Here is a 13,343-nt window from a genome sequence, read left to right as displayed (position 1 = left end):
GGGTATTAATTACAACCTCGATTAATACTCCTAGAATAACTGGTTTCCAATAGGCGCCCTATACATAATAAGAAAAGATGCAACAAGGACAACCTGCAAACAAAACAAGCACAAACTGCAACAGGGACATACATGATCCTTCCTTCTTGACTCCGGTTCTCTTGGCAACGTCATCATCGTGTCAAAATCACTAGCTAGAATCCTATGTTCCTTTCAAAGCATCGTCGTCTCACTCGCAGTAAAGCCTGATCTTTGAGTCGGCGCCAGCAGTGAACAACCACGGTTGTCTCGGGTAGAATTTGCAGTCTAAAACCCCTGCACATGAAGAAAATAGAGCAAAAACATATTATAGTTCAGATACTTGCCTTGCAATATTTGTATATCATAGCCATTGCCATTATCATTAACAAAAATATATAACTTTTGGCAACATGAAAAGGTAATATAATACGTATTTCCTTCTATGCGTACAAATTTCATTCTGCTCAAATCTTGAATCTGCGACAAGCGGGCCCAAGTACTTAGCTGCTCGGTTCAATGGACTGAATCTAGCTTTCTTCCTTGTGAACAATTTCAATTTAACGATACACATGCATCTACAACATTACTGAATCAACACATACTATTCTGTGCCATTACTGACCGGTTCTAAAAAAATTCCAGGCACCAAATAAACATTCAAGAGCAGGTACACTATTGTATTAGCAATCTACTGTATGTTGCAAGACGTAACATAAAGTACTCCATAACATATTGACGCAGCACACATGTGCATTATATGGTACAAGGACTGCAGAATGTCCACGAGTGCAAACAATAATCTACAAAAGAAAGATGCAACATAATTTGAATTACAGAAACCACATGATGTATGGCAATGTACCTCTGCTATCTGAACTCGAATGACCACGAAGAATCTCCAACGGCACGATAAGTGGGTTCTGGTTAAGATCAGCGTAGACCATTCCGTGGAATACATAGGCTGTACAATCCTCCGACGATGAGGCGGAAAGAGGATATCTCCGGTGGAATGTAACACTGGTTATGTCCTTCGAGTGGTTCCTGAAATAAAGAGTATGAATTACTACAAGATATATAAATTCAGACAGAACAGTATAACTAGTGGGTACTACCCACAGGATTGTATCTACTGGGATTTCAAAGCGAGGCACCGGGAAAAACATGGGAACCTTTTATACAGCACAAGTCATTCACAAAATTAGACTAAGCAATGCAAATCATTGACATTTAATAGAGAACACTTATGTGCATAGTGGTGCTACCGAGAAGGAAATAAATGTTCAGCATGACTTTCAAGGCGGGTGTAAAGGAGTAACCGTGGTCACATCATATACCAAAGCATGTGGATCATAACGGGGTTTGAGTAATCGATGGCCGGATCAAAACTGCCTTAAACACTATCCTTGGCAATGTATCCAAAGGAAGATCGAGACTTACTTTAACATCTTGTATGGCTTTGTAGATAGATCAGTATCAAACCAGCACAATTTACCATCTTTACTTCCCACAATAACATTATCACCTACATGAAAGAATTGCAGAGCCATTAGTAAGGAAATCCAACAAACAGTATTGCACTACCAGTAATCTAACAACTGGTTTACAGCTTAGAATAACAAAGCCGATATGAACCAACTGGTAAAGTAGCATAGAGGAAATTTCACGGAGACCTGACTCCAGCTTCTTGACTACCTCTGCCTTTTGAAGATCATAAATCTGAACAAATTTCTTAGTGGCAACAAAGAACATCTATTGAGTTGGATGGAATACTGCTGCAACAGGGAGTCCGGGCAGTCTACGGAAAGGGTGGTGAGAGTGCTTCTTGGAGAGCTGGTGCAACAGTACAGCCCTTGATTCACGTACAAAAGAATTAAGGTAGACAATCTGAAGAAATAGATCTTGAAGAATATGTGTACACACTGTTGGCACATGCATATCCACATAACTATGAATTGAAAGAGCCCACCCCGCTAATGAAAAAACAAGCACACAAACCTGAAACTAGGGATGAAAATTTGAAACCTTTAGGGTACCCTCCGACCCTAGTTAGTTCAACCAAATGAACTAAAGTTTCAGAAATGAAGTGAATTCTAAAAATTTAGTTCATCTAGTTTAACTAAAGAGGGTCGGAGGGTACCGTCAAGATTCCAAATTTGCATGCCTACCTGAAACAAAGAATAGTAGCAATTTTTACTGGGGGGCTGGGGGCACACCAGAGAGCCGTTGCAAATGATCATCTTCGTATATAATAGTTACAATGTTGGATGGCAGCTGCAAGATTGAAACTAGAGAAATTTCCTTTTAAAACATCTTGGTTAGTGCTCATGCAGAACTGATAAATTAAACAAAGCAGACAATATACCTCAATAAAGGATATCGGTTGGCACAACTGTGGTGAAATAGTCTCCCTTCGGGTGCCATTCCACAGTTGATGCAGCCAAAACCATGTTCATTTAAAAGGAGAATGATAACTAATACTTAAGTATTAATGTACTATACCTTATGATGAATCAATGTGATTCCGTCAAATTTGTCACTCTTCACCCACCTCACAGCTGGTTTTTTATCACCTGCAATATAATAAAATATTTAGGAACACGGTGAAAAGGTAGGCAGAGTAACTGTTTAAGTGACAGCTACTCTTACCATCAGCTTCCTCAGGAGTTGGCTCCTCCACGTGAAGGAGCTGCCTTGTCCCCCACCTCAGCGTTAAGAAGCAGAAGATCATGGCCACTGCAGCAAATAAGATGAATGGTAAGAATGCGTAGACCTAAAAAGATAGTATACATGGGAATGGAGAAGGCGTACACAATAGCAGCCAGAATGGGTCTGTCAGGTGAAGGATTCCACGAGATATGGTGGACATCAGCACCAACATTGAAAACCTTAAGACAGCGGCCAGTTTCAACCTCCCAAACACGAATTGTTCCATCAGATGAACCTTCAGAAAAGAAGAATTTTAACATAGGACAATGACATGCTCAAGATGATGAGACCATTTCCCGCAGTATCAACAGTCTATACCTGACGCTATCCACTGCCCTGTTGCTTCAAGTGACAGCGACCTCACTGGGCCACTATGACCCTTGAACTCAAGGTAACAAGTTTTTGGATACGGCCTTCAGATCCTTTTTACTAGGTAACTTCGGCTTGAGCGACTCAGGATCAATGTTTATCTGTGGGAATGTCAAATGATCATCATGCGTCACAAAAGAACATCACAATGTCAAATAATGTATTATACCTTAGAGTGAATTCTGGGTTTTACCCGCTAATTTAGCATTTTTGACATTAGTTACCCTATTTAACAAATTTTCATCCAAATTACCCTATTTAGTGGCAATCTTGACTGTTTTTACCCCTTTTAATTTTTAAGAGCCTTGTTGCAAAGATCATGTTTTACCGAAGTGCCCAAGCATACATTTCTATTAAAAAATCACATCCTATTATGTTAATAACTGGTAGTACTAATTTTAAATGAACACACATCATTGGAGCCCAACTAAAAAACACATGTTCGACAATAGCACTGCAGATCTGTAAAATAGAATGTGATGTTTTTATTTGATGATTTCCCAAAGCGTAAAATAAATGCTTCCTCTGATGTTTTGCATAAGGAAGAAAACTAAAATATCATCACATTAAAACTATGAACCACAACCCACAATGCAAAATTGAACGTACTTGACCGCTCAAGATAACTGATCGTCTTTCCTGCGATGTGCTGCACACATATGCCTGACAGCCATGAGAAAAAAACGGGTGCGGATAAACCAAGTGACTGGTCCTGGCATTGGAAAAAATGCCAAGAGGAATCTGATGGCAGGGTGTTAGCTGGCAGATCGCTCTCCAAAGAATTACTGGGGTAAAAACTGGCAAAAAATTTGCTAAATGGGGTAATCAGGATGAAAATTTATTAAATGGGGTAATTAGTGTCAAAAATGTTAAACTAAGGGGTAAAAACTGGAATTCACTCTATACCTTATGATGAACAAAGACTCCCGGAGATGTCGTACCCGATGTGCTCCTCGTCCTTGTACCACTCCAGCGGCACGTCGCCGACGGTGTTGCGCGGCGCAACCTGCAACCAGCAGCATCAGTATGCATATGCAATCTTCAGTTCGGCTGCAAGCTAATAATTTGTGTGACAGGTGCTGATCAGAGCAGAGCCGCTAGTCACCTCGTCCTCGGAGGAGTCGCTCTCTTGTGCCGCGGCGGGATCATCGTTCTCCTCCTCCTCCTCCGGGCCGTCGGAGTCAGCGTCGGAAACCTCGCCGGTGTCCTCGAACGACAGCAAGCCCTGCAGCAGGCCGAACAGCCCGTCAGCGCGGACATGGATTTTTAGAGCTCAGGCTTTTGGACACCCCTTATCCTTACCCTCCAACATTGCTTTGAGATCCGTCCTAGACAACTAACTTACTACATCAAATTTTCTCTTTTTGTTTCTTCCAAATAAAACAACATATGAACTTCAAACTTTGCAAGACATCAAAACATTCTAACTAGAATGTGAGAAAAAACTTTCAGATTTTTGGGTCCAACATAAATATACGAAATGAGATTTTTATAATTTAAAAATAGTATTTTTAGTATTTATGATGCACAAAAAATTCTGAAAGTTTTTACCCTCATTCTAGTTAGAATGTTTTGTTGTCCTGTAAAGTTTGAAGTTCATATGTTATTCTATATGGAAGAAACAAAAAAGAGAAAAGTACTTGCACGAATCTTGATGCAAAAATGAGTGGCTAGATAAGGGGGTGTCCTGAAGCCTATGCTCTACAATATGTTTACCCGTCAGCGCTAATACGAAGAAAATTAGGCGTAATAATGGATCAGACTCGAAGTAGGAAGTGGAGGACACGTGGAGAAGTGGGGCGGGCCACCTCGTCGTCGTCGTCCTCGGACCAGTCGCTGTCGCTCCAGGGCGAGTCGTCGGGGGAGAGGTCGGCTTTGTCTTCTCCGTCGGGGAGCCCCATCCAGAACGAGGAGGCTACGAGTGGTGGAGGTGGTGTGGCCGCCGCCGCTGCCGCCACCGCGGGAAGAAAAGGAGAGATTTTTTTTGTTCAGACCAAGAGAGCAGGCCAATTAAAGCACATGGGCCAGGCCGGACAGGGGCAGGATTCTCCTGGGAAATTCAAACTACTTGAACGAAACCCAACTCTCGTATTGGGCTTGCACCGGCCCAGGGCACCAAAATATAAGTTTTTTTATTTAGCACCAACCCTCACTCTCTCTCTTTAAAAAAAACGCTCCATCCAAAAAAGAGAGAAAAATTAGCCTTTTTCTTTCTTTCAGTGGTATAGTAGTAAAGCTTTGAAAACAACTCGACAACTATAAACAACAATGGATGCTGGAGGCGCCTCCAGTATCCGCGCACACCAACATAGAAGAAAGGTAAGGACAAGTTGCAGTTGAGAGAAATGACAAACTTCTTGTTATAGTCACGTGTTCTAAATCATCTTGAAAACATTTGAAATCATGCGCATGATATTTGTATATTACAAAGTCGCATGATTCAAATCCAAGCACAAATTACATCTCAACAAGAAGAAGAAAGGAAGAAGTAAAAAGAAAAATGTGTGATAGTGTCAACGGGCTCATGCCACCATTTAATTTGAACTATAGTTAATATTAATAATTTAATATATTAATTTTCATTGGTTCAATTTGGAATCGAAATTTTCTCACATTTTGTTTTTGCATCGCATCTATCTATGCACTCAATTGCGCTCATTTTTTACATGGTTTTGTTCATCCAAAAATAGAAATAATTCATACAAAAAATACATGTGTCGCATAAACAACAGAAATTCAAGCAAAATGTTATTTTCCATCCGCGTGGCAAGATTCATTCGTCATGGTCGAGCTTTAACATGACCTTGGCACCGACGTTGAATAACTCGTCAATGACCTCGAGTAGCATACACTTGCTCTCAGGCACCCGGAGTGTGTTCTTACTCATGCCCAAACTAATATTTTTTTTTATACTTGTGCCAAGTGGTCAAATAGGTTTGAGGAGCACATGGTGTACCCCGGAGGGCGGGGCATTCTAGTGGCAGAAGGCCGCGGCGAGCAGCAGCAGCACTATGACGTAGGACAGAGCGCTCCGGCGGCAACAGGCCAGCGGCCTCGCCTTTCGACGTGAGTAGGCAATTTTTGATTAAATATTTCACTTTTTTATACTAAATTTTAGTTAGTGAAAATAGGATCTTAAATAGTGTACAATTTTTTCAAAATATTTGCAAAATGAACCACATAATAACCCATTAGTTACAAAGATAAATATTTTTTGTTCTATGATAATAATAATTTTCTTTCTACATACACTTATCATGCTTAAACACAAATTTGCAACCAAATTTATGTTTTTTATTCTTTTGTATTTATTTCCCATAATTATATATTCGTTAACTAACCACTCTAGATATGAGAAAAAAATTCAAGCAAGCATGCATTCAAATATTAGTTTTGCCAATTAGAATAACAATAGTGGTATATGTGTTCAAGTTCACTATGATTATATCTATCGGGAGTTGTAGAACATACAATCTATCAAATATCTTGGTAGAGTTTTCAATATATTTTTACTATCACATATGTAAGTAAATATATTACTGAGTATATACTAGCAAAAATGCCCTTGCGTTGCAATGGGAGAAAAAATACCACGCGCTCTTAATTTACAAAAGATGGTCTATAATCTGAGAATTTGTAGCTACGACCCAAACAAAGATGGTTTTAACCTATAAAAGTGCAGTTTAAAATTCTACAGGTGTTCTATTTCAACACGGCTTGTATGTAGATTTAATTCGTACAAAGAAACGGGCAAGTGATCATTCATTTATTCATGTCATTTTCAGAATGGGGGTGTTGTTATGAGTGTGTAAAGAAAAACGACAAAAACAAACGTGTGCATCAATGCTAGTTTTCAGTTTAAGAATCACCAACTTAGGCTAACTCTTGAACACTTTTTTTCACATGCATATTTATTAAATACATGAATACTTGTTAAAAAGGTTGTTAAAAAGATACATGATTTTTTAATCATAAAAAGAGATTTTTTTTGTCTGAAAAAATATTTTTGTATGGTGTCCTGTGGACGCAGGTAGATGCGCCCCTATTTCATCACTATTTCTTGCCATACATATCATAAGTATTGGTAACTGTTTCATCACTATTTATATCTTATCAAACTTGTCTTTTATTTTATTTTTTGTCATGCATGCCTCCTTTTTACATTTTTCATGCATGTCCTCTCTTTCTTCTTCTTATATATAGGAGAATAGTGCAACATCTCATCTTTATCGGATCTCCTCTGCATTTTCTCTTTTATTTCTTTTATAGCGGACATCCCATATTTGTTGGGTCCTTCTTTTATTTCATGTCATGCATGTCCTTGTTTATTGGGGTCTCTAGCAAATTTATCTTCAATTTCATGTCCAATCCAGATTTTGTTGAGGTGTTCATCCCCATTCTGAATCAGTACCGGTATGAAAAAAATATGGATATGCATTGTTGATTAATATTGCAGCCTAGATGGTATTTTTTTAAAAAAAATTGTTAACATGTACAATAATATCATATTTAGATTCTACATATTTTTCTAATCAAATTCCATATATAAGATGTTAAATTTGGAGTTACGGTTTAGAAGATATGAGTATTTTAAAAAAACATTTGATATGTAGTGCGGATTTAATGTCAGAAACATTAAGGTGTTTTCTATAAAATAGCAAAATAGACTAAGAATACCTATTTCTTTTATTAGTAGGTATAGATTAGGTGTTTACATATGATTTACCTTCTAATCATTAGCATTGCTTTCTTATTTCCTATTCATTGGTAATGTACTTTTGGATTCAACAATGGACTAGCAATGTGTGTGTGCACGCTTTGTCCGATGGACGACGGTCGGCAGACCCTCGTCTCCTCATCCCGATGGGAGATCTTCGATCTGGAGCGCGGCTGCGGCCCTGGATGTCGGGCATGCGCGAGGCGGAGCTTGGATCCCTGGCCAACGGCCTCGGGACGGTGGTGGTATGGCTGCCAGTGGCTGCGCGGGTAGCCAGTGATGGTCGGGCGATGCTACTGTGGTCACGACACCCTCGTTCTTCAGTCTGACCGGCCTATTGAGTGGGGTCTGTTGTGGCTCACAGCGGGATGGTGGTGGCTACAGGCGGTTGCAACTGTGTGCTAACAGGGAGGGCAGTAACCGGTCATATGGAGATCTAGTACATCGGCTACTACCGGCAGCGAGGAAGGGGAGGTGCTGTTGCCGTTGAAAGCTGAGCCGACTTCGGCATGGCGCATGGTAATAACGTCTAGTGTAACGACCTACCTTTTCAAGTTGCAATTCAAACCACTTGAACGAAACCCAAATCTTAAAGGCTTGCACCGGCCCAGGGCACGAATTTTTAAGATTTTTTTATTCAGCACCAACCCTCACTCTCTCTTTTTGAAAAAAAGACAACCCTATATCAAAAAGAGAGAGAGAGAGAAAATCAGCACCAATCATACATGTCGCCGCTATCCTCGAAAGACAGCGAGCCCTGCAGCAGCCCGAACGACTCATCAGTGCTAATCTGAAGAAAAATAAGCGTGATAGTGGATTAGAATCAAAGTGGGAAGTGGAGGACGCGAGGAGAAATGGGGTGGGGCACCACATCGTCGTCCTCCTTGGACGAGGCCTTGTCGCTCTAGGGCGATTCGTCGGGGGACAGGACGGTGTTGTCTTCTCCGTCGTGCGACAGTTCGGGCTTGTCTTCTCCTTTGGAGAGCCCCATCCCGAACGAGGAGGCAAAGGGTTTGGGTGGTGCCGTGGGGGTGGTGGAGCCTTGGAAGCGGCCGCGGGTGCCCCTATTTGGCGATCTGGGCGCCGAAAGTCGCGGAAACGCGCTCCGCCAATCCCCCCACCCCCGCGCCATTTTTCATTTCCCTTTTTACTTTTCATTTTTTTTATTTCTTGTTTTTGTTTTATTCCATGCTAAAATAATCCTGGATTACAAAAAGGTTCTAAAATTTTACAAAAACTTTGAATTGTCACGAACAATTCTTGAATTCAAAACTTTTCATGGTTTCAAAAGAATGAACATTTTTTGATTTAATGAACATAATTTTATTTTGATGAAAAATTCTACGATCATTTTATTAATAATGACGACATTTTTGTATTTGATGAACAAATTCTGAATTTGATGAACAAAAATGTTCACGAATTTGAAAAGAAAATTCGAAAAAAGTGAAAAAGTAAAGAAGATAATGGAAAACAAAAAATATAACAAAAGCGAAAAGGAAAAAGAAAAATAAAGAAAAACAAAAGGAAAATACAACAATGGGCCGCCCATACGAATTGCCAGTGCGCGAAGGGGGGCGCGCGCCAGGTCGCTCGCGGGTGACCTGCGCGCTGTATAGGATTCCCCGGCAGCCGCTGCCGGAGGGGAAGGGGAAGAGTGCTGGAAGAAAAGGAGAGCATTTTTTTCAGATGAAGAGAGAGCTTGCCCATTAAACCAGATGGGCCAGGCCGGGGCCGGATTCTCGGGGGAAATCCAAACCACTCGAGACCCAACTCTCGTACAGGGCTTGCAGCGGCCCAGTGTACCAAACTATAAGTTTTTTCTGATTCAACAGCGACCCTCCCTCTCACTTTAAAAATGTACTAGATAATTACCCTATTCTCAAAAAAAAAACTACTCCCTCCATATCAAAATAAGTGACTCGACTTTGTATTAATTTTGTACTAAGGTTAGTACAAAGTTGAGTCACTTATTTTGCTATGTAGTATAAATATTGTAGTATGTTATTCTGTGATTTATGTATCCTTTGATTGCAAATTTTTGTAGGTAGCTTATCAAGCTGACCGCTTGGTCGTGATTTATGTATCCATATTAATGTGATTGCATAAAATAAATGTTACCAAATCCTGTCCGTGATATATGTACCTAAATAATTTTAGGATTTTATTTTGTAGTAATTTATTTGCTTATGAAAGGAAACATAAATTCATTTGGTAAGTCAATAAAAGGTAAAATGATTTTCCAAGAATGATGCTTAGGAAAAAGGATGGAAGATTGGACTAAGCATTCCGCCTGGAATTAAAAGGAATTTTAAAGTAGTACATATAGATAGAGAAATAGAGAAAAAAAACGTATAGCGAAGAAAGAGTGGAAAATCAGCACCAACATATGTGATTTTTTTTAAAAAGGAAATGAGGTTTTTCTTTCAGTTGTGAACTAGTAGTAAAGCTCTTAAAGCCAACTCGACAACTATAAACAACAACGGATGCTGGAGGCGCCTCCGACATTTAATAAGTTGCTTGCAGTATCCTCCCCAACGAACATAGAAGAAAGACAAAGACAACTTTAAAAATTTAAGTTAACTTGAAAATTTTAAAAATAATGCGCATGATATTTGTATCTTACAAACTCACATGATTTAAATCCAAGCACAAACTACATTTCGAGGAGAAGAAGAAAGGAAGAAACAAAAACAAAATGTGTGATAGTGTCAACGGGCTTATGCCACCATTTAATTTGAACTACTGTAGTTAATATCAATAATATGATTTGTAGTTTTTCTTTGGTCCAATTTGGAATCAGATTTTGTTGAGATTTTGGTTTTACATCGCATCTATCTATGTACCCCATTGTGCTCACATTGTCCATGGTTTTGTTCATCCAAAATTTGAAATGACGCTCACACAAAATACATTTGGCACACAAACAACAATTCAAGCAAAATATCATTATCCTTCCGCGCGGCGAGATTCATTCGTCGTGGTCGAGCTTTGGCATGCCCTTGGAGGCGACATTGAAGAACTCGGCGATGACCTCGAGCGGCAGGCCCTTGGTCTCGGGCACCCGAAGCGCGACGAAGGCGAGCGCGACACAGCACACGGCGGCATAGATGGAGAAGACCCCGGTGAGCCCCAAGTAGTCGAGCATCACCGGCATGCTGTAGGTGACGGCGATGTTGCTGAGCCAGAAGGCGAGGGAGCAGATGGCGATGCACATTCCGCGCACCCTCGTCGGGAAGATCTCGGAGCACAAGATGCCCGGGATGGGCCCGAACCCCATGACGAACGTGCAGATGTAGATGATGATGCTCGTGGTCGACACGGCGGCGTGCAGGGTGGTCGCCAAGGGGAGCACGTCCGCCGTCACCAGGGACACTAGGGAGACAATCAGCACTGGGATCGTCCAGAGAAGGAGGCTCCGGCGGCCGGCCACGTCCATGAGCCGCATGGCGACGGCAATGGCGGGGAGCATGAGGAGCGTGGTGAGGCCGGAGATGAGGATGGCGGCAGAGTCGGAGGTCAGGCCGAGGTTGGAGAGGAGCACGCTGACGCCGGCCTGGTCGAGGATCTGCGGCGTGTAGTAGAGGATGCCGCTGATGCCGGAGAACTGTTGTAGGATCTGGATTGTCACGCCGCACACCAACGCGTGCCGGACGCCCGGCTCCAGCAGGTCCCGCCACCGCGGTTTCTCTGCCGCCGGACACGACGCCGGGTGCACCATCGCTGGGCCCATCGGGGTGATCGGATCGTCCGGCTGCAGGTTGTCATTGGTGGTGCTGTAGAGCGCCGACTGGTTGACCAGCGCCGCCGCGTGCACGTGTTGGCCGTCGCCGCCCGGCTCCTCGTGCAGGTACATCCTCTGGACGGCGCTCTGTCGCGTGCCGTCCGGCGCGACGTCCTCCGTCCACTTCCACGCCAGCTGCCACCCGCCGCCGATGCCCATGGTGCTCGTCGCCTGGCTCTGGCCCACGCCGATCCCGCTGCCGGTCATGCTGCTCTGCGTCCGCATGTCCAGCAGTGGAGCGCGGAGGCCCTCGGCATCTACGTCGTCTTCGCCGGCGCCGGCAGTAGTCTTGTCATCATCATCGCTGGGCGCGGCGTTCTCCTCGTCCCAATCCATGCCTCCGTGGGCGCTGAGCATGCTGCCAAAGTTGGTGAAAAGCGTGTTGCCGTTGCCGTCGGCGGCGGGCTTCATGTCGTGAAGGCCGCCGAGGAGCGCGACTACGGGGTCCTGCAGGTGGTCGAGCATGCTGCCCATCCGCGACAGCCCGGCGATGCTGCCGAGCAAGCTGCCCTGCCGCGACATGCCCATGGAGAGCATGCTGCCCTGCCCGCCGAGCGGCACCGGTTGTGCCACCCACGACATCCCTCGCTCCGGCCCGTAAAGCCTCACGGCGGCACCAGCTTGATCACCGCCATCGTCTTCAGGCGCCGGACCGACGATGTACTCCTCGATGGCAGTCTCCCCGCCAGCGCCGAGGCCCTCGGCGAGGAGCGCCATCTCGCCGTCGACGTCCTCGCGGCCCCTAAGCATCCGCAGCACGACCCGGGCCTCCTTCATCCGGCCCTTGCTCACCAGCCAGCGCGGAGACTCCGGTAGAAAAAACACGGTGACGGCGACGTAGACCAGCGATGGCAAGACGAGCACCCCCATCATGACCCGCCAGTTGGGGCTGGGCGCGAGTGTCATGGCGAACACCATGCAGTAGGAGAGAAACATGCCGGTCGACCCCGTGAGCTGCGGGAGCGTGCTGAGCAGGCCCCTGACCTCGGGCGGCGCGGTCTCAGAGATGTAGACAGGGACGAGCGTGACGGCGAGGCCGACAGCGAAGCCGTCGACGAGGCGGGCGAGGAGGAGCACGCCGACTGTGGGGGACCAGAGCATGAGCAGACCCGCGAGCGTGTAGAGGAGGGAGGAGGCGACGAGCATGGGGCGGCGGCCGACGCGGTCGGAGAGCGGGCCGGAGAAGGTGGTGATGAGGGTGGCGCCGATGAGGGAGGTGGCGACGAGGAGGCCCTGGAGGGCGGGCTGGCCGTGCAGGCCGAAGTCGCGCTTGATGTAGAGGAGTGAGCCGGCTATGGTGGCGTTGTCCCACCCCTGCAGCATGTTGCCCAGCGCCGCCGCCAGCGCCACCAGCGCCGCCCCCCTCATCTTTGCTGCCGCTCGATCGTCCGGCAATATGCAAGGAAAATGGCCGCTGGATGGACCGATCGGAGATGAATTGATCGATGGATGCAGAGCGCGATGTGCTATCAGCTATATAACTTAGAAGTCGTGTGGTGAGAAGAGATCGGAGGTAGGTGGAGGTGGAAATGACGAGGCGGGAAGTCGTCGTCGCCATGTTGTCTTCCATCTTCACGGCCGTGCGAACAAGGTGCCACCGACTACTTTCTTCACTTGGCCGCTCTCATCTGTCACCAGCCTAGCCTAGCTAGCTTCTAGTACAATTAAGCATAAGTGCAGATCTTGGAAAAAAATGTGGACATGTCAAAAATTTCGCTTATAAATTTCATGTTTTCTTAATGTGTT

General features: G+C 44.4%; 1 protein-coding gene and 1 pseudogene across 1 annotated transcript; both read right to left on the bottom strand.

The window, feature by feature from the left end:
* Window positions 1-229: 229 nt before the first annotated feature.
* On the bottom strand, window positions 230-4,997 carry LOC109731896 (ribosome biogenesis protein BOP1 homolog; annotated as a pseudogene).
* Window positions 4,998-9,821: 4,824 nt separating this feature from the next.
* Window positions 9,822-13,039, bottom strand: LOC109731899 (monosaccharide-sensing protein 2-like). The gene has a single exon (XM_020291075.3). The coding sequence runs from the start codon at window positions 12,963-12,965 to the stop codon at window positions 10,785-10,787; it is 2,181 nt and encodes a 726-aa protein (XP_020146664.1). The 5' UTR covers window positions 12,966-13,039; the 3' UTR covers window positions 9,822-10,784.
* Window positions 13,040-13,343: the final 304 nt, after the last annotated feature.

Source organism: Aegilops tauschii, chromosome 6, assembly GCF_002575655.3.
Source record: "Aegilops tauschii subsp. strangulata cultivar AL8/78 chromosome 6, Aet v6.0, whole genome shotgun sequence".
Taxonomy (NCBI): Eukaryota; Viridiplantae; Streptophyta; class Magnoliopsida; order Poales; family Poaceae; genus Aegilops; species Aegilops tauschii.
This window is presented reverse-complemented; position numbering and strand designations above follow the sequence as displayed.

Coding starts and splice junctions, on each gene's coding strand:
- LOC109731899 (XM_020291075.3), bottom strand. CDS start 12,965: ATGAGGGGGGCGGCGCTGGTGGCGCTGGCGGCGGCGCTGGGCAACATG.